We start from the raw sequence: 21,515 nt of genomic DNA, 5'->3' as shown, positions 1-21,515 counted from the left end.
TTGCTGTCCCTTCCTCCTGCCTTTTTATCTCATCTCTTTCTGCCTCCCTGCCTTCATCTTTGTAGGGTGAGATTCTGATTGATAGTGCTCTATGCCAGAACTGTGTCTGGCAAAAGAATATTCAAACCAAGCACCCTGTTCATTTTATTTTTTACATTAAAAAAATATTCTTGGCCCCACTGCACAGCTTGTGGGGATCTTAGTTCCCCAACCAGGAATAGAATCCTTGCCCCCTGCATTGGCAGGCAGATTCTTAATCACTGGACCACCAGGGAATTCCCAGACTCCATTCATTTTCATGGGATATTTAATTCACAAGAGAGAGCATGGCATGGAAGGAGATCCCAAGATTGAAAATGTAGGGCCCTTGCTTTCACCCTTGCCTTGCTCTTCCACATGTTTTTGTGCATCTTCTATGTCCTCTGCAAAGAAAAACAAGAGGACAATGACATGTAGGTTCTGTTAAGAAGGAATGTTATGAAAAAAAAAAAAAAAAGGAATGTTATGGAGTCTGTTTTTCACAGAGTAGCCACACTGGCCAGGAATTCCTGGCTTAATACCTCTTTGTAAATTGCCTTTTATTTACACTTATTTTAAAATCCATACCCCTTCTCATGACTTTCAAAGTCTTATGTATTTGGCTTTTATGTCATGTCATGTGTGCTGTCTTGCCCTCATTCACTAGTCTGTAGTAATCTCGATTTTCTGGAAGATTTTTGACTTCTCAGGGACCTTTTCCTCCATGGCTTTTGTACTGACCAATCCCTGAGCCTAGAACACACTTCTCCTAGCTCTTAACTTGGCTGTCTCTTTGTTAACCTTGAGCTTAAGCATCATCTCCTCAGAGATATTTTCCTTGACCAATCTGCCTAAAGTCAGCCCTTCTGTTTTCTATTTCCTTCTTAGCCTTTATTGCAAGAAGTAATTGTTTCATTTACAGTTGACTCTTAAGTAACGGGTTTGAACTGCACAGGTTCACTTATATGCAAATTTTTGTCAATAGTACATACTACAGTACCGACATGATCCTCAGCTGGGTGAATCCCCGGATGTGGAAACTTAGATACAGATACAGAGAGATAACTATAAATTATACCCAGATTTTCAACTGCATGTAGGGTCAGGGCCCTTTACCCCTGTGTTGTTCAAGAGAGAGCTGTATTTGTTTGCTTGATTCATCTCTCCTGCTGGTCATATTGCAAAAGTGGACTCTGTATCTATCATTTTCATCATTTTATTCCTGGAGCTTGTAGGGTACCGAGCACGTCAGAGGAGCTCAATAAATGTTGCACGAATGAATACAGGTTCTTCACTGGAAATAGCTCTGCTTCCCGTTATGTTTTCGGTTAGACTAAATATAGTGCAACAGAATTTTGGGACTAGAATTTTTGGACTAGGGTAATAACCTCTTCTTGGCCACTGTCTGTGATCTTAGGCAAGATCACAGGAACTTGGACTTTTTCATCTGTGTCCTGGATGTGTTAGCATAGATCATGTCTAAGACATCTTTTAGTTCTGAAAATCTATTAAATATGTTTGTACTTTATTCCTTATTTTAAAAAGCACAGACCTTGAGGTGGAATGCAGGTCAGAGAAGTTAGTCCTAGGGTCTCATAGGAAGAAGTTTCCAAAGCTCTAATGAAAAGGTTCCACAGAGATGGCTTGTCTTCCTAAAGAGCTCAGGAAATTTTACATGTTTATATTGGTTTACATGGGCTTCTCAACTCGAAATTCCCTGTCTTTGGTGATAAGGATGCCTTCTACCCCTCAGTACAGGGAGGTACCTTCCCCTGGAAGCTTTATCTCCTGCTTTCATCTAGTGGAGGGACACAGTGTCCTTGCACTGGCTGTTTCTTAGTACCTTTAATTCAAAATAATCAGTTCAGTTCAGTTCAGTTCCTCAGTCGTGTCTGACTCTCTGCGACCCCATGGACTGCAGCATGCCAGGCCTCCCTGTCTATCACCAACTCCTGGAGTTTACTCAAACTCATCTCCATTGAGTCTGTGATGCTATCCAATCATCTCATCCTCTGTCATCCCTTTCTTCTCCCTCCATCAATCTTTCTCAGCATCAGGGTCTTTTCCAACGAGTCAGTTCTTCACATCAGGTGGCCAAAGTATTGGAGTTTCAGCTTCGACATCAGTCCTTCCAATGAACACTCAGGACTGATCTCCTTTAGGATGGACTGGTTGGATCTCCTTGCAGTCCAAGGGACTCTCAAGAGTCTTCTCCAACAACACAGTTCAAAAATATCAATTCTTCGGTGCTCAGCTTTCTTTATAGTCCAACTCTCACATCCATACGTGACTACTGGAAAAACCATAGCCTTAACTAGACAGACCTTTGTTGGCAAAGTAATGTCTCTGGTTTTTAATATGCTGTCTAGGCTGGTCATAACTTTCCTTCCAGGGAGCAAGCATCTTTTAATTTCATGCTTTCAGTCACCATCTGCAGTGATTTTGGAGCCCCCAAAAATAAAGTCTGCCACTATTCCACTGTTTCTCCATCTATTTTCCATGAAGTGATGGGACCGGATGACACGATCTTAGTTTTCTGAATGTTGAGCTTTAAGCCAACTTTTTCACTCTCTCTTTTCACTTTCATCAAGAGGCTCTTTAGTTCTTCTTCACTTTCTGCCATAAAGATGGTGTCATCTGCATATCTGAGGTTATTGATATTTCTCCCGGCAATCTTGATTCCTGCTTGTGCTTCATCCAGTCCAGAGTTTCTCATGATGTACTCTGCATATAAGTTAAATAAGCAGGGTGACAATATGGCATACTTCTTTTTCTATTTGGAACCAGTCTGTTGTTCCATGTCCATTTCTAGCTGTTGCTTCCTGACCTGCATACAGATTTCTCAGGAGGCAGGTCAGGTGGTCTGGTATTCCTATTTCTTTCAGAATTTTCCAGTTTCTTGTGATCCACACAGTCAAAGGCTTTGGCATAGTCAATAAAGCAGAAATAGATGCTTTTCTGGAACTCTCTTGCTCTTTTGATGATCCAGGGGATGTTGGCAATTTGATCTCTGCTTCCTCTGCCTTTTCTAAAACCAACTTGAACATCTGGAAGTTCACGGTTCATGTATTGCTGAAGCCTGGCTTGGAGAATTTTGAGCATTACTAGCGTGTGAGATGAGTGCAATTGTGTGGTAGTTTGAGCGTTCTTTGGCCTTGCCTTTCTTTGGGATTGAATGAAAACTGACCTTTTCCAGTCCTGTGACCACTGCTGAGTTTTCCAAGTTTGCTGACATATTGAGTGTAGCACTTTCACAGCATCATCTTTTAGGATTTTGAATAGCTCAACTGGAAATCCATCACCTCCACTAGCTTTGTTTGTAGTGATGCTTCCTAAGGCCCTCTTGACTTCACATTCCAGGATGTCTGGCTCTAAGTGAGTGTTCATATCATCGTGATTATCTGGATCATGAAGATCCCTTTTGTACAGTTCCTCTGTGTATTCTTACCACCTCTTCTTAATATCTTCTGCTTCTGTTAGGTTCATATCATTTCTGTCCTTTATTGAGCCCATCTTTGCATGAAATGTTCCCTTGGTATCTCTTAATTTTCTTGAAGAGATCTCTAGTCTTTCCCATTCTATAGTTTTCCTCTGTTTCTTTGCATTGATTGCTGAGGAAGGCTTTCTTATCTCTCCTTGCTATTCTTTGGAACTCTGCATTCGAATGGGTATATCTTTCCTTTTCTTCTTTGCTTTTCACTTCTCTTTTCACAGCTATTTGTAAGGCCTCCTCAGACAGCCATTTTGCTTTTTTGCATTTCATTTTCTTGGGGATGGTCTTGATCCCTGTCTCCTGTACAATGTCATGAACCTCTGTCCATAGTTCATCAGGCACTCTGTCTATCAGATCTAGTCCCTTAAATCTATTTCTCACTTCTACTGTATAATCATAAGGGATTTGATTTAGGTCATACCTGAATGGTCTAGTGGTTTTCCCTACTTTCTTTAATTTAAGTCTGAATTTGGCAATGAGGAATTCATGATCTGAGCCACAGTCAGCTCCCCATCTTGTTTTTGCTGACTGTATACAGCTTCTCCATCTTTGGCTGCAAAGAATATAATCAGTCTGATTTCAGCGTTGACCATCTGGTGATGTCCATGTGTAGAGTCTTCTCTTGTGTTGTTGGAAGATGGTGTTTGCTATAACCAGTGCATTCTCTTGGCAAAACTCTATTAGCCTTTGCCTTGCTTCATTCTGTACTCCAAGGCCAAATTTAACTGTTATTCCAGGTGTTTACTGACTTCCTACTTTTGCATTCCAGGCCCCCATGATGAAAAGGACATCTTTTTTGGGAGTTAGTTCTAAAAGATCTTGTAGGTCTTCATAGAACCGTTCAACTTCAGTTTCTTCAGCATTCTTCAGCAGCCTGGTCAGGGCATTACAGCTTCTTCAGCATTACTGGTCAGGGCAATCACAGGACTTGGATTCCTGTGATCTTGAATGGTTTGCCTTGGAAACAAACAGAGATCATTCTGTTGTTTTTGAGTTTGCATCGAGGTACTGCATTTCAGACTGTTCTGTTGACTATGATGGCTACTTCATTCCTTCTAAGGGATTCTTGTCTACCGTAGTAAATATAATGGTCATCTGAGTTAAATTCACCCATTCCAGTCCATTTTAGTTCACTGATTCCTAGAATGTCAACATTCACTCTTGCTATCTCCTGTTTGCCCACTTCCAATTTGCCTTGATTCATGGACCTAATATTCCAGGTTTCTATGCAATATTGCTCTTGACACCATTGGACCTTGCTTCCATCACCAGTCCCATCCACAACTGGCTGTTGTTTTTGCTTTGGCTCCGTCTCTTCGTTCTTTCTGGAGTTATTTCTCCACTGGTCTCCAGTAGCATATTGGACACCTACCTACCTGGGGAGTTCATCTTTAAGTGTCCTATCTTTTTGCCTTTTCATACTGTTCATGGGGTTCTCAAGGCAAGAATACTGAAGTGGTTTGCCATTCCCTTCTCCAGTGGACCATGTTTTGTCAGAACTCTCCACCATGACCCATCTGTCTTGGGTGGCCCTACATGGCATGGCTCATAGTTTCATTGAGCTAGACAAGGCTGTGGTCCACATGATTAGATTAGTTAGTTTTCTGTGATTGCGGTTTTCAGCCTGTCTGCCTTCTGATGAAGAAGAATAAGAGGCTTATGGAAGCTTCCTGATGGGAGAGACTGACTGAGAGGTAAACGGTTTTGTTCTGATGGGCGGGGCCATGCTCAGTAAATCTGTAATCCAATTTTTTCTTGATGGATGGAGCTGTGTTCCCTCCCTGCTGTTTACCTGGGCCAAACTATGGTGGAGGTAATGAAGATAATGGTGACCTCCTTCAGAAGGTCCCATGCATGTACTGCTACACTCAGTGCCCCCAACCCTGCAGCAGGCCACCACCAACTCACGCCTCCGCTGGAGACTTCTTATGCACTCACAGGCAAGTCTGGGTCAGTCTCTCGTGGGGTCACTGCTCCCTTCTCCTGGGTCTGGGTGCACAAGGTACTGTTTGAGCCCTCCAAGAGTCTTTTTTAATTCCTGTGTAAGTCCTCGCAGCTCTGTGGTGGGGTTAAAGGCGACCTCCTCCAAGAGGTTTATGCCATACCCAAGTCTGCTGCACCTAGAGCCCCTGTCCCTGTGGCAGTCCACTGCTGACCTGTACCTCCATGGAAGATGCTCAGACACAGTTTTATCTCAGTCTCTGTGGAGTCCCTGGGTCCTGGTGCGCACAAGGTTTGTTTGAGCCTTCTTAGCATCTCTGGCGGGAATGGGATTTGATTCTAAACATGAATTTGCCCCTCCTACCATCTTACTGGGGTTTCTCTGACCTTGGATGTGGGGTATCTCCTCAAGGCTGGTCCAGCGAAGCACAGCCACCGCCAGCTGTATGCCAATAATTGGTATACCAAAATGGCATATTTGGGGGTATCCCATTACAGAGTCAGAGGCAAGTTGCCATTTAGTCCTTACCAGGCTCTGGATTTCTTAGCTGCAGAGTAAAGGGCAGAGAAGAAGGGTTATACTCTGATTCTGGGAAACATCGGACAGAACAATGTTGTCAGGTGCTGTATGTAAAATAGAACCCTCTCTTGTTTAGTAGCTAAGTTGTGTCCGACTCTTTTGAGACCCCATGGGCTGTAGCCCACCAGGCTCCTCTGTCCATGGGATTTTCCAGGCAAGGATACTGGAGTGGGTTGCCATTTCCTCCTCCAGAGGATCTTCCCAACCCAGGGATCAAACCTGTGTCTCCTGCATTGGGAGGCAGGTTCTTTACTGCTGAGCCACCAGGGAAGGCCACAGTTCCCTCTGCCACTTGCTATTCAAAACTAGTCCTGGAAACCAGCACAGTAACATGTACTGTTAAACACTCTGCCTGTTACATATTCTTTTGGGGTAAAGGCATTTTAAGCCATTAAAGATCTATACCTCCAGATTGGGAGCAGATGTTTCTACATAGATACCAAGGCTGATAGCTAAGGACACTCATTTGCAGATGCAGCAATAAACACCATACATGATGTAGCACATGAGCAGCTCAGGGCAGGGATGTGATTACAGCAGAGGTGTAGAAATTGGGTTTCAGCTTGCCGCAGTTTCTCTCACCAAATCCAATCCCTGCCGAGTCCCCTGTCTGCTTTTAAAGGATAGTTATTAATTTATGATTTTTATTTTGCCCAACTTTGTTCCTTGGCACATGTCATTTGTCCCACCTCTGTGTCAAAAGGAAGTATACGATCAGCCTTGCAATTTTCAGAATCCATGTAGCCACACACTGGCTTTCTATTCGAAAGAGTCCTAGTCTCCCAGTCCTCCAGCACACCAACAAAGGCACAGATAAACTTAAATCAAACTTGACTATCCTACAGACTTCCCTGGTGGTCCAGTGGTTAGGACTCTGTGCTTCTGATGCAGGAAGTGCAGGTTCTATCCCTGGTCAGGAGACTAAGATCCCACATACCATGGTGCAAGACCAAGAAGTAAAACAAGACAGAACAAAACTTGACTACCCTAATTTGGAAAGCTGTCAACCCCTGTTCTATACAATGTTGTTTTAGGTTAAATGATGCCAAGTGGTTATATGTGTAAGAGTATTAATAAATACCATTTTTGTGTTTATATGTTTTTCAATTTACAAAATGCTTTCACATTCGTCATCTCATTTTAAAGGAAGATAAGTATTATTTTCAGTTTTTTCATAGAATTATTATTAGCATTAACATTTATTTGATACTTTTCTTCTTTTTTTAAAAAAAACCTCCTCTATTCTTTGGGAATGGAGAGAAGATGGAGGGTGGTGTGTGTGTGTGTGTGTGTGTGTGTGTGTGTTTGAGCCTAAAAGAGCAGAAGAATTAAAAATGCAAGGTCAAAAAATAACATGAAATATACATGACCGAAAGTTTTGTTCAGCAAAATACCCAACCAAATTAAAAAAAAAAAACAGAGATGGTAAAGTGGAAATGAGATTGTCAAAGTGAGGGTAATAGAAGAGTTCATCTCTTTTCTTGTGTTACGTTGGAATGTATATATTTAGGTGGGTGCAGTTCTAATTTGACTTTATAGTGCGAATAAATGATCTGGTATAAATTGCCGTCCTCCTGGGCTGAAACTGATGTTTATTGATTAGTTAATATTGTGTGGAAAGTTTATTTCCTATACATTTTGCTACTTAGCAAAGTGGTGATCTCTGCAGCAGGAAATGAGACATAGAAAAAATATGATGGAACAGCTGGATTTGAGCGTTTATGTGTAGGAGGGAAGTCAGTGGAAGCAAACTTAATAGATCCTTGGGTCAGCCCAGTGATTGCAAAATCAAAGAAGTGAAGCCTGTAAAATCAAAGTGTAATGAATGTACTTGTGATGGGAGAGTGGGAGTTTATACAGTGACAACTGGGTCTCAACCAGTTGTTGAGTAGAAGTAGAAGGGTTAAGAGTGCAGTATTTGGTTCTGACCCCAGCCCTGCTGCTTGGGAAGTCTGTGATCTTGGACAAGTCACTTAAACTTGCAAAAGTTCAGTTTTCTTAATTGTAGGAATGGCTTTTTATTAGAACAAAGGCAGTTTTGTCAAGTTACTCAGGATCGTGCCTGGGGGCATTGTATGTGTTCAGCCTGGTTTTAATAACTTGCGCTTACCCAGCCCGACTGCTGGTTAAGTTTTCTTCTACATCCTTTGCATGTATTATGTTATCAAATCCTCTCAACAACTCCTTGAAACAAGTATTATTATCCTCATTTTACACATGTAACTGAGGCACAGAGAAGGTAGGAAACTTGCCCAAAGTCACACAGTGGTTGCAAGAGGTGAAGCTGGCATTCCAGCCCAGGTTGCCTGACTCTGTGGTCTGTGATCTTAGCAGTGATTCCATATTTCCTCTCCCAGTAGTTTGTAGAATAAAAGAAAAAAATGCAGAGTGTGTTGAGAAGAAGCCCTGGAAGATGACATAGTGAGTAGCAGTATCAAGGATCTCTTACCGCAAATTTCAATGGAAATGTTTTGAAGTAGTTCCAAACAATGAAGGTGTTCAATAGGAACCAGTTCCCAACACCACCACCAAATCTAGATTTCCCAGTCGTGGACCTGCTGTTATGAACATTGTTTAGATGGGGTAGAGAAGAAACCTTCTGCCGTCTGCCGTGTTCTCAACCATTGGATTCTATACCATTAGAGGGTATAATATTTTAAAGAGGCCCCAAAATAAGACCTGATTGGTGGCCTCATAAGCAAACTTGTGAGAGGAGGTTTTAAGTGGTGTCTACTTCACCTGTCCTGAAACACAAGATACAGCTTACTCCTGTTAGCTCCAACCTGAGGGGGATTTACCTGGAGGCCATTTGTCTGGGGTTTAAGTATCCCAGTGTAACAGGGGAGACGAGAAAGCATGTTAGCAGTGTTAATATCAAAGCTAGTAGAATCTTGCATGCATGCATGCTCAGTCACTAAGATCTGACTCTTTTGTGACCCCATGGACTGTAGCTCACCAGGCTCCTCTGTCCATGGGATTTGCCAGGCAAGAATACTGGAGTGGGTAGGCGTTTCCTTCTCTAGGGTATCTTCCCAACCCACGGATGGAAACCATGTCTCCTGCTTGGCAGACATTTTCTTTACCACCAGCACCACCTGGAAAGCCCCAAAAATAAATATTAAAAAATGTACAAAGAAAACAATAGCCATATAGGTCTGTAAGAAGAAATTGAAGCAAATAAAACTGTTATGAAGACTTGAACACTCTTAATAGGAACTAAGTCATGTTACATTAACAGGTATTATGGAGCATTGCATTTTGAGGGAACATACTGTCTTTTCAAACATTTATGGACCATTTACAAAAACTGATTCTGTGCTAGACTCCAAAGAAGATTGTAAAAAAACCCCAAACTCAGTAAAACAGAAACCGTTAGTAGAGACCTCGCCCTGCAGCTGCGCCCGTCCATTCTTTGGTCCCTCCCATTACAGAGGAACAAGTGTCCGGCTTCCTTTCCAAGGCTAATTAATCCCTCCATCTGCGTCCTGGATTCCAGCCCCCTCTGCCTCCTCAGAGATCTCACCCCACCTATCGTCTCTCTCCTTTATCCTCTTTCTCTGTCTCCTTTTCCCACCAGGGTTAAATGTGACCAGATCTCTTCCATATTAAATGGAAATATAATTTGCAAATTATATGTGTGTGTGTATATGTGTGTGTATATATATGTGTGTATGGATAAGATATATATATCTTCCTTGGTGGCTCAACAGTAAAGAATCCATCTGCCAATGCAGGAGATGCAGGTACAACTCCTAGGTTGGGAAAATCCCCTGGGAAAGGAAATGGCAACCCACTCCAGTATTCTTGCCTGGGAAATCCCATGGACAGAGGAGCCTGACAGGCTACAGCCCATGGGGTCATAAAAGAGTTGGACACAACTTAGCAACTCAACAACATATATATTTTACATAATTATATATGTAATATATGTGTATATGTATATAGATCTTTTAAACTCTCCACATCTCCAGCTGCCACCCTAATCTTTCACTTAGCTTTATTGACAACTTTTGGAAAAACTGTTTACATTTCCTATGTCTCCTTTTTTTGTCATTTATTCCTCAGATGGCAGCCTCCTGTGCTTACTGCCAGTTGATACTGTCTTTATGAATCCCATTAGCAAGGTTTTTACTGCTTCATCCAAAAGGCACTTGAAGCCCCCAGTGGAAGAGCATTTAGTGCTGCTGGCCCTTCCCTCTTTAAAATTCTCGTCCTCATCAGGGTTCTCTCTGTATTTCTGGTCAGAGCTAGAATTGTGCTTTTCTGCAGAATGGTGGAGAAATCCTAAAAAGTTGTGACTGTAGAACCACCCTGCTTCCTGTCCTAAAGAACCTGGAGTTTTCCCTCACTCTGCCCAGGTTCACTGCTGTCGGAAACACAGCTCACAGATGCTCCATAGCAGCATCACACAGAGGCTGCTGGATGGACACATTTTGGGGCTCCACCCTAAGCTTGTGGGACAGGATTTCTGTGGGAGGAACAGGAATCTGTGTTTTAATAAGTTCTCAAGGTAATTCTGGGAGGTGCTGCTCTGTAAAAGTACCACAAGGACATGAGATGTATCAAATATTAATATACTATGGAAAGTTACAGAAACAGATGGGAATTGCAGTTTAGGAGAGATGGCGTTTAAAACTGTACAGTGGAGATAAGTTTTCTGTAATCTAAGGATGTTAAATCCTTAGGTGAGGACTCTTACAGATTGCTGCCTTTCCAGCCTTGCCCAGCTGCCCTGCAATGTGCGTTTCCCGACAAGGTAGTATTGTAAGCAACTGGGGGTTCACTTCCCTCTACACAGCCATGTATTTCCCCCAAGTGTGAACCATCTGACTGAAATAAAGTGCCAGAGTTTCTAGTCTGAGAAGTTTCACTTGAGTGTTTAATGGTCAATGAATGGCAGTTGGAATGTGTACACACACACACACATACATACACAGGATAAATGCTCCTCAAAGACACCACAGTCTAAGTTCACAAAGATTTTCTAAGAGAGTTACTGAGCCCAGTTGATCTACCCGAAGAGGATTTCTTAGGAAAGATTTCTTATTTATTATTTTCAAAACAATTTTTGTTACATAGATGTCTCTCTTGATGTTGTTATTGTTTAGTCACTCAGTCATGTTTGACTCTTTACAACCCCATGGACTATAGCCCGCCAGGCTCTTCTGGTCATGGGATTTTCTCAAAGAAGAGTACTGGAGTGGGTTGACATTTCCTTCTCCAGGGGTTCTTCCTGACCCAGAGATCAAACCCAGGCCTTCTGCATTGGCAGGTGGATTCTTTACTGCTGAGCCACCAAGGAAGCCCTGGCCAGTGTAGCTATTCTGTTAAAAAGCCTCCATAACATTCCTTCTCAACAGATGTGTCTCTTATTTAGACCATTTATTTTTTCATAATATTTACTTTGTAAAGTGTTCATCCCATTTGTCTTATAGAATTTCCCATCTTCTGGGTTTATCTGATTGCCACTTTATTTGTGGATCTCTCTCAATATTTCCTATAAGCAGAGCAGTGAGGTCCAAGGCTTGATTGGAACCGGACTGAACATCTATTCAGGTAGGAGCACGTCAACCATGGCACAAAGTGCTTTATGCTGCATCACATCAGGAAGTCTGTGACATAGCAGTGTTGAGTTTGATCAGTGGTCTAAGGTGGGGAAACAGATCACTATCTTATGCAGATCCATGTTTCCTTGTAAGAAACCTACAGAATGTTATCTCAAAGTGTTAAAATTCTGTTTTGCAATAGTTTCTCACATGGGGTTTAGCATCTATTGTTGACCCTTGCTTGAAATAGTGCTTATTCTGGGGTTTGGTTGCAAATGGCAATTTTCTAATTCTTTCCTTACCTCTGTATTTACTTTCTGATGTTCTTCTATAAAGAAGCTCCCCAGTCTTTTCTGTTTTTCATTTCTCACTCTGAATTCAGAGATTTTTTGTTTTTAAATGTTTTGTCATATTATAGACACTATTCATCTGGGCTGCATATTGTCCAAAATGTGGCCAGTGGGAGCAGTTCAAGCTGAACCCTTTTGACATAATTCCTTTGGACTTTAAACACTGCTTTGCGTTCTGAAACAACAACAGGGTGTTCTAGGCTCACTTTGAATTTTTTTTCCTTCTCCAGACCTAGAATTGCCTGTTTTTTTTTTTGTTTTTGTTTTTTTTTTTTCATAAAGTCTTGATTCTTTTTAGTGGGGAATGGTATTTAGAGCCCAAGACATAGGCAATACTTACTGTCACTGGGAAATCTTTGCTTCCAAGCCCTTTTCATTGCAGAGAACTTTGAAAGTATAGAAGAAATAAAAATGAAGGCCATGTATCTGTGGACCTATTTAAAGCTTATTTTATGATTTCCTTATTTTTATCATTTTAAAATAGAGATATTTCTCACAGAAGTCAGCAAATAAAAAATTAAATTGTCTGTACTGTGTATTCATCAACAAAATATTATTGACTCTTTTACCTTAAATAATGACACAATGAAGTATACAGGGTTTTGGTTATTGTCCTTTGGATTTTGTCCAGCCTCAGCTTATTTTTTTTAATATAAATTTATTTATTTTAATTGGAGGTTAATTACTTTACAATATTGTTTTGGCTTTGCCATACATCATCATGAATCCGCTACAGGTATACACGTGTTCCCCATCTTGAACCCCCCTCCCTGCTCCCTCCCCGTACCATCAGCAAAAGAGACACAGATGTATAGAACAGTCTTTTGGACTATGTGGGAGAGGGAGAGGCTGGGATGATTTGGGAGAATGGCACTGAAACATGTATAATATCATATATGAAACCAGCCTCAGCTTATTAAGAATTGTTATTCTTCTGACTCCATTTGGAGATCTTTGGCACTCTCTATTACTGGAGATGCCATCATAAAATCTGAAGCCACTGGAAAATTTCCTAAATAATTTAAAAAAATAACATTGTAAGAAAAAATACATTTTTATTATATAAAATTTGAAAATACAGAACAAAGCATAAAAAGCACATTTTGTATGATGTTGGCTGTGGGTATGTCATATACACACTTTGTTATTTTGAGATATGTTCTTTCTATGCCTAATTTGTTGAGTTCTTATTCTTATCATTATTGAATTTTGTCAAATGGTTTTTCTGTATCAAGATGATAATAGGATTTTTCTTTTATTCTATTAACGTGATGTATTATATTGATTGATTCATATTTGGTGAACTGTCCCATCTCCTTACATCCCAGGAGTAAAGCCCACTTGATCATGGTGTATGATCATTTTAAAGTGCTGCTGAAGTTGATTTGCCAGTATTTTATTGAGACTTGTATCTATATTCATTAGGAATATTGGTCTTTAGTAATTTTTTTCTTCTTGAATTTTAAGTAGTTATATTATCTACAACCAAGGTTTTAGATTTTTTTATTTCCAATATATATCCCTCTAATTTATTTTCTACTTACACTGACAAAGATAAGAGTGTAGGGGGAAAATGATGATAATTTTTGTTGTGTTCCTAACCATGGTGGAAATAATTCTAATATTTCACCATTAAATCTGCTCATGGCTTCTGATTCTTTATTAAACTGAGGGTGTTTCTTTCTGTCCTTGGTTTTAAAAGGAATCTTATTGTAATGCATGCTGAATTTTGTCAGATACCTTTTTATATTCATTAAAATATTCATAATATTTAACTCACTTGATTTGTTAATATAACCAATTATATTAGTACTTTTTCTGATGTTGAATCAATCATTCATTTTTATAATATACTGTATTTAGTCATAATGTGTGATCCTTAGGATAGAGTTCTGAAATTTGCCTTGTTGTATTTATTATTTTTACATCCATAGTGATAATTAAGTTTTAGTTTACATATTTATTTATGTGATCTCTGTGTTTGGTTTGGGTATCAGTTATTTTAGCTGGTATTCACCAACTGGGAAGCTTTCAGTTTCCTATTATCTGCAACCTGCTTGTTTGCTTAAGGTTTTGCAAAACTCATCCAGCAAAACATTTTGGCCCTGGTCCTTTATTTTCTTTTTTCCTCTGTAAATAATATTTTTAGCTTTTTAAAAAATTGTATTTTAGAAGTAACTCATTGGTGCATTTTTATTATAGAAAACAAAAAATATGGAACTATGTTTCCATTCAGGCACTCCCAGATTCTTTTCTTTCCTGGGAGGAAACCACTGTCAATGGTTTGATGAGAGAGAATGGAGAGTTATTATTTAGTGGGCTCAGACTTTCAGTTTTGCAAAATGAGAAAAGTTCTAGAGATAGATTGTGATAATATGTCTTACCCCATCCCCTGCCAAAAGCCATCCTACTTTCTGTCTCTATGAACTTAACATACCTCATATAAATGGAATCATACATATCCTTTTGTGACTGGCGTATTTCACTTAGCATAGTATCTTTGTGGTTCATCTATGTGTCATAGCATGTGTCAGAATTGTCTTACTTTTTAAAAAAATACTTAAAATTGTTTTTTTCATTTTGGCCACCCCAGACCTTTGTTGCAGCATGCGGGCTTTCTCTAGTTGCAGTATGTAGTATGTGGGTTTCTCTTGTTGTAGCGCACCAGCCCTAGAGCACATGGACTCAGTAGTTGCAGTGTGCTAACTTAGTTGACTTGAGGCATGTGGGATCTTAGTTCACCCACCAGGGACTGAATCTGCGTCCCCTGCATTGTAAGGCAGATTCTTAACTACTGGACCACCAGAGAAGTCCTAGAATTGCCTTACTTTTTAAGGCTGAAAAATATCCCATTGTATATATTTACCATGTGATAGCTTTCCACTCATCAGTGAATGGACACTTAGGTTGATTTCATCTTTGGCTGAAATAATGCTGCTGTGAATGTGCATGTGCAAATATCTGTATGAGTCCCTGATTTCAGTTCTTTGGGGTATACCCAGAAGTGGAATTGCTGAATCATGTTGTAACTCTATATTTAATGTTTTGACTAACTGTTTTCCATAGTGATTGAAAAATTATTTTATATTTCCATCAGCTGTTCACAAGGGTTCTAATATCTTCACATCCTGACCAACACTTGTTATTTTGTTTGTTTGTTTTAATAATGGCCATCCTAGTGAGTGTGACAGAGAAGGCAATGGCACCCCACTGCAGATGAAGGAGCTTGGTAGGCTGCAGTCCATGGGGTCACAAAGAGTCAAACAAGACTGAGTGACTTCACTTTCACTTTTCACTTTCATGCATTGGAGAAGGAAATGGCAATCCACTCCAGTGTTCTCGCCTGGAGAATCCCAGGGATGGGGGAGCCTGGTGGGCTGCTGTCTGTGCAGAGTCGGACACAACTGAAGCGACAGCAGCAGCAGTGAGTGTGAAGTGATATCTCTTTGTGGGTTTGATTTGCATTTTCCTAATGATTAGTGATGTTGAGCCTGTTTCTTTGTGCTTATTGACATTTTCATATCCTTTTTGGAAAAATGTCTATTCAAGTCCTTTGCCCACTTTTTGAATTGGGGTGATTTTTGTTGTCATCGTTGTTGGGTTGTAGAAACTCTGTATCTGTTCTGAATATTAACCCCTTATTTGGTACATGATTTACGGATATTTTCTCCCACTGCATGCCTTGCCTTTTCACTCTATTGATAGTACCCTTTGACGTGGAAAAGTTTAATTTTGATGGAGTCCAGTTTATGTTTTTCATCTGTTACCTATGGTTTTGACATTATATTCAAGAAATAGTTGGCCATGTAATTATTTTTTAACTTGCTTTTTTCTTTTTTTTTTTTTAAGGAAGTTAAATAGAATTTCTTTTTTTTTAATTTTATTTTTAAACTTTACATAATTGTATTAGTTTTGCCAAATATCAAAATGAATCTGCCACAGGTATACATGCTTTTTTCTTTTCTTTTTTTTTTTCCTGGAAAAGGAGATTCAAAGATGTTTAATTTAACTATTATGTTGTGTACAGTTGTGAAAGTGAATGAAGGACAGTTAGGCTCATCAACATGACTTGATTTCAAATAAACAGCATTGTTCAAAGAAAAGCAAATTACATAAGAATATAGACATACGTATGTAGTTTCTTTCTATTTTAACCAAGGTCCCAAACAAGCAAAATTAAGCAATTTGCTGCTTGAGGATACATTCACAAGTGATCCAACTACCAGGAAAACAAAGGATTGTACTTATCTAACACTGGATAAAAACATATATTAACTTGCTTTTTTCATCAATCAGTATATATGTTAGCAGTCTTTCCACATCAAGTAATGCGGCCTCCTATTGTTACTTTTATCAGTTGTAGAGCATTCCTTCAGGGCTTCCTAGGTGATGCTAATGGTAAAGAATGCACCTGTCAATGCAGGAGATGCAAAAGACACAGGCTCAGTCCCTGGGTTGGAAAGATCCTTAGCCTGGACGTGTCACTGTTTATCTAACTTCTCCCAAAATAGTGAGCATTTAAATAGTGTTCATTTTTTTACATGTATGTGTGTCAAAAACAAACAAATATAAAATCAGAAAGGATATTTATCACAGTGCTAGAAGTGATCTCTGGGCAGTTGGATTGGAAATAGCTTTATTTTGTCTGGAATGCTTTTTGAATTTTCTAATTTTAATAGTAAATAAGTATTTTTATTTGATAAAACTTATAAACAAGTCAATAAACATAGTGACATCCTTTGATTCAACAACTTCACCCAGAGGCTATCAAAAACTCTTCTCTGTAAGTTAAACAAACAAAACACAACATCTGCTTGAAGTAATTCGTATTGTTGATGATGTACTAATATCATTTAGTCATAGATTTGATGATCAAATAGGAGACTGGGGGATAGAAGTTCATATACCCCTGGATTATTATGTGGTCATGAAAATTAATTTCAGAATGTGTAACAGCATGAAAAAAAATTCTGTTTTTTTTTTTTCAGGGGCCAGGGGCCCCTGATTTCCATTAAATAATTCTCTTGGCCAGGTATTGTCAAAACTTTTTGGCAGAGAACCATGTAGTAAGTATATTAGTCTTTGTGAGCCATATTGTCTTTGTTACAGTTACTCACCTCTGCCTTTGTAGGGCACAAGCAACCTCAAATGAATGAGTATGACCTTAGGGCCCTAGTTTGTGGCCTCACTCAAGTTGATCAGTACATTTATTTAAATTTTTCTTTAATATTTAAAAAAAATAGATTGGTCAAAGAATTCCTTCAGTTTTTTTTAAAGTAAAAGAAACATTTCTCATTTTCACCAGGAAGTTTATTGAATAATGTATTCACCATTTTGTTCCACTACTTTCTTCCATTTTTCAGGCAACTTCATAATACCATATTCTCAAAACTTTTAATCTTTGGGCAGAGAACTGGTCTAGGTGCTTTTTACAGTCTTCTAGGGAATTGAAAATTTTTCCTTGAAGCTAATATCATAAGGACCAAATTGAAGGGACATCCGAAGCAGCAGTGTCTGGTGAATATGGCAGATGAGTCAGAACTTCCCAGCCAAGATGTAACAGTTTTTGCCTTAGTCATCAAAGAAACATGCGCTCTTACATTATCCTGATGGAAGATTATGGGTTTTCTGTTGACTAATTCAGGACACTTTTCATCGAGTGTTGTCTTCAGTTGGTCTAATGGGAGCATTACTTGTTGGAATTAATCATTTGTTTTTTTGAAAGAAGATCATTATAGAGGACTCCCTTCCCATTCCACCATATCACCCAATATCAACTTCTTTGGATGAAGACTGGCCTTTGGTGGTGTTGATGGGTTCTTTTCCCTTGCCCCATGATCTCTTCTGTTCCACGTTATTGTACAGCATCCCTTGTTTATTGCCTGTCACAATTTGTTTTTAAAAATGGGACTTTTTGTTACATTTAAGAAGAGAATCACATGCAGAGTCAAGAAGATTATTTCTGCTTAACTTATGTGAAACCCAAACATCAAAATGATTAACATAACTAAGCTGGTGCAAATGATTTTCAGCACTTGATTTGGATATTTGGGCATGTTGGTTATCTCTTCGTGGTATAACGTAGATTGTTCTCAATAACTCTATTTGATTGCTATCAACTTTAACTGATCTACTAGATCATGGAACATTGTCCAGCTAGAAATTTGAGCATGAAACTTCACAAACCACTCTTGACACATTCAATTAATCACAGCACCTTCTCCATACGCTGTACAAATCTTTTTTTTGCTTCTCAGTTGTGTTTTTATCTTTCTTGAAATAATAAAATATATAAAGCATGATATGCTGAAATGCAGAGTACATCATGAGAAACGCTGAACTGGAAGAAACACAAGCTGGAATCAAGATTGCCGGGAGAAATATCAATCACCTCAGATATGCAGATGACACCACCCTTACGGCAGAAAGTGAAAGGGAACTCAAAAGCCTCTTGATGAAAGTGAAAGAGGAGAGTGAAAAAGTTGGCTTAAAGCTCAACATTCAGAAAACTAAGATCATGGCATCCGGTCCCACCACTTCATGGGAAATAGATGGGGAAACAGTGGAAACAGTGTCAGACTTTATTTTTCTGGGCTCCAAAATCACTACAGATGGTGACTGCAGCCATGAAATTAAAAGACACTTACTCCTTGGAAGGAAAGTTATGACCAACCTAGATAGCATATTCAAAAGCAGAGACATTACTTTGCCAACAGAGATTCGTCTAGTCAAGGCTATGGTTTTTCCTGTGGTCATGTATGGATGTGAGAGTTGGACTGTGAAGAAGGCTGAGCACCCAAGAATTGATGGTTTTGAACTGTGGTGTTGGAGAAGACTCTTGAGAGTCCCTTGGACTGCAAGGAGATCCAACCAGTCCATTCTGAAGGAGATCAGCCCTGGGATTTCTTTGGAAGGAATGATGCTAAAGCTGAAACTCCAGTACTTTGGCCACCTCATGCGAAGAGTTGATTCATTGGAAAAGACTCTGATGCTGGGAGGGATTGGGAGCAGGAGGAGAAGGGGACGACAGAGGATGAGATGGCTGGATGGCATCACTGACTCGATGGACGTGAGTCTCAGTGAACTCCGGGAGTTGGTGATGGACAGGGAGGCCTGGAGTGCTGCGATTCATGGGGTTGCAAAGAGTCGGACACGACTGAGTGACTGATCTGATCTGATCTGATGCTGAAAATATTGCTTTTTTTCTTCCATCTTTATTATTAACATGGCTACACAAAAATTCACCAGTTTTGTAAGTTTTTTTTTAAATGACAGCTGTCTTAATACAGTCTAAAGAAATTGTTTCTAATGAAGTTAAAGACAACTAAGCACTACTAGAGCCATCTTACAGAAAAAGCGAATGTTTTGGCCAACCCAATATTTAAATGAAATTATGTGCATATATTAATATGCCTTAGACACAATAGCCGTTTTCTGAAGATTTCCTGACTGAAGATGGAAATGAAATACAATTAAGAACACTTTATACATGCCCTTAGTTTTGATTGAGTTGCTTATTTCAATGGGCCTTTAGTGTAGAAGTTTTATTACATTTGTCTTGTGTTCTTTCCTAGGGGAAGAAAATGTAATTGCTGTTCCTCTGGGAAGCCGAAGCGTGAGAATTACAGTGAAAGGACCTGCACATCTCTGTAAGCAAGATTTAATCTTAACATTTTTCTTCTTTTCTGAAAGCTTATTTAGTAAAGAAAATGTATGTATGTGTATATATATACACACTTCTTTGTATTAATGAAGAGGTCAACATCTTAATGGTTTTGCTTATCACCTTGAAATAGTCTAGGTCTTCCCAGGTGGATCAGTGGTAAAGAATCTGCCTGCCAATGCAGGAGCCTCAGGAGATGTGGGTTTGATCCTTGGGTCAGGAATATCCTCTGGAGAAGGGAATGGCAATCCACTCTAGTATTCTTGCCAGAGAAATCCCATGGACAGAGGAGCCTGGTGGGCTACAGTCCACGGGGTCGCAAAAGAGTCAGACACAACTGAGCACGCCCACTGAAATAGTCTATATCTCTAGGGAATGATCTATGACCCTGATTTTTTTGGTTCTCATGTCCTAGTGGGAAGTATACCAGTTTGGGATTAATCCCCTCACAGGAGAGGAAATCAAGTTATATGTGAAATGAACTATTTTTTATGTGTAGAGTAAACTTAGATTCAGGAGTCTTCTGGAGATCTCAACAGTTTGGAATTAAAAAATAGCAAAACAAAATTTAAAACGCAGAGCTGCATCAGTGAATACAGCTGACAAGTACAAGCTCTGTGGACAGCACATCACAGCCTAGATCTAGGGGGCACTGAAAGTAAACACTGGTTTCCCAGAATCCTAAGAGTTTGAAACAGTAAAGGGTTGGGATTTATGTTTCTTTGATCAAAGTCACATGGCATCTCCTCTGTCTTAGCTTTTCTGGTCTCTCGGTGGTGGTTTAGTTGTTAAGTTATGTCCAACTCTTGCAACTCCATGGACTGTAGCCCACCAGGCTCCTCTGTCCATGGGATTCTCCAGGCAGGAATACTGGAGTGGGTTGCCATTTCCTTCTCCAGGGGATCTTCCCAACCCAGGAATCAAACCTGTGTCTCCTGCATTGCAGGCAGATGATTTACCAATTGAGCTACGAGGGAAGGCCTTTCTGGTCTCTTAGGACCCAAAGAAACTGGGAATACCGAAGTTTGTATAGTTCCTTCCCAGGGTTTCCTGTGGCCATGCGAAGGACTTTCTTAGTCATTTTCTGGGGAAGTTGAGTCTCTGCCAAGACTGGGTCCCTGGCCTTGAAGAAGCTCACTGTGTTCAGCTCTATCTTTCTGTAAAAAGTACAAAACACTAAGTACTTATAAATATAGCTATTTTAAAACCACACAAATCAAGGTCCATGGGATTAAAATGCTGCATAGTTTGCCCTTTTGTTTCTCCTGAGCCACCATCTTAGATTTTCAAGTTGTAAGAATTTCTCAGGGCCACAGCGTTGTACATTTTCTGTAGCTTTCAAGTGTGTATGTGCATGTGTGTGTATATGTTTGTATACTTTAGATTCAGTACTGATGTTCTAACCAGCAATGTCCTTTGAGGAATGTTTATATCAAAATGTGTTTGTCACCAAGGATATAGATTAAAAATCTTAAAAAAAAAAAAAAAAAAGAAATTCCATAGTACATTATGGCCTAAATAGGGAAGGAAGAGAATATGTTTAGGACAGTGAGAGTGAGCCATTATTGGAAAGTCTTTTTTTAACCCTACTTTATTGTATGAATTATGACTAAAAAAGTGTGACTAATCTATTTAAAATATTAAAATGTTTACAACCATATAATTGTCAGTTCACTCAAGGCTTTCTCTAGAATGATGCATCAAAACATTTTTTAAGACTTCTTCTTAAAATGGTTTAAAGCCCACCAGAGCTCTTTCTTTTTTAAAGTTTATTTGGCTGTGCTAGGTCTTAGTTGTGGAGAAGGCAATGGCACCCCACTCCAGTACTCTTGCCTGGAAAATCCCATGGACGGAGGAGCCTGGTAGGCTGCAGTCCATGGGGTCGCTAAGAGTCGGACACGACTGAGCGACTTCACTTTGACTT

General features: G+C 39.6%; 1 protein-coding gene across 10 annotated transcripts in view; it reads left to right on the top strand.

The window, feature by feature from the left end:
• Window positions 1-21,515, top strand: part of ADAMTSL3 (ADAMTS like 3) — a 378,195-nt gene that overhangs the window by 173,719 nt on the left and 182,961 nt on the right. For all 10 annotated transcript variants that reach the window (XR_008705347.1, XR_008705348.1, XM_055555931.1 and 7 more), the window contains one exon: window positions 19,503-19,577. Coding sequence is in view for 8 of the 10 variants with exons in the window: in XM_055555931.1 (XP_055411906.1) it covers window positions 19,503-19,577 (75 nt within the window). In the remaining 2 variants the exon portion in view is untranslated. The remainder of the gene's footprint in view (window positions 1-19,502; window positions 19,578-21,515) is intronic.

Source organism: Bubalus kerabau, chromosome 19 (genome assembly GCF_029407905.1).
Source record: "Bubalus kerabau isolate K-KA32 ecotype Philippines breed swamp buffalo chromosome 19, PCC_UOA_SB_1v2, whole genome shotgun sequence".
Taxonomy (NCBI): domain Eukaryota; kingdom Metazoa; phylum Chordata; class Mammalia; order Artiodactyla; family Bovidae; genus Bubalus; species Bubalus kerabau.
The sequence above is the reverse complement of the archived record's forward strand: the minus strand, read 5'-3'. Positions and strand labels throughout refer to the sequence as shown.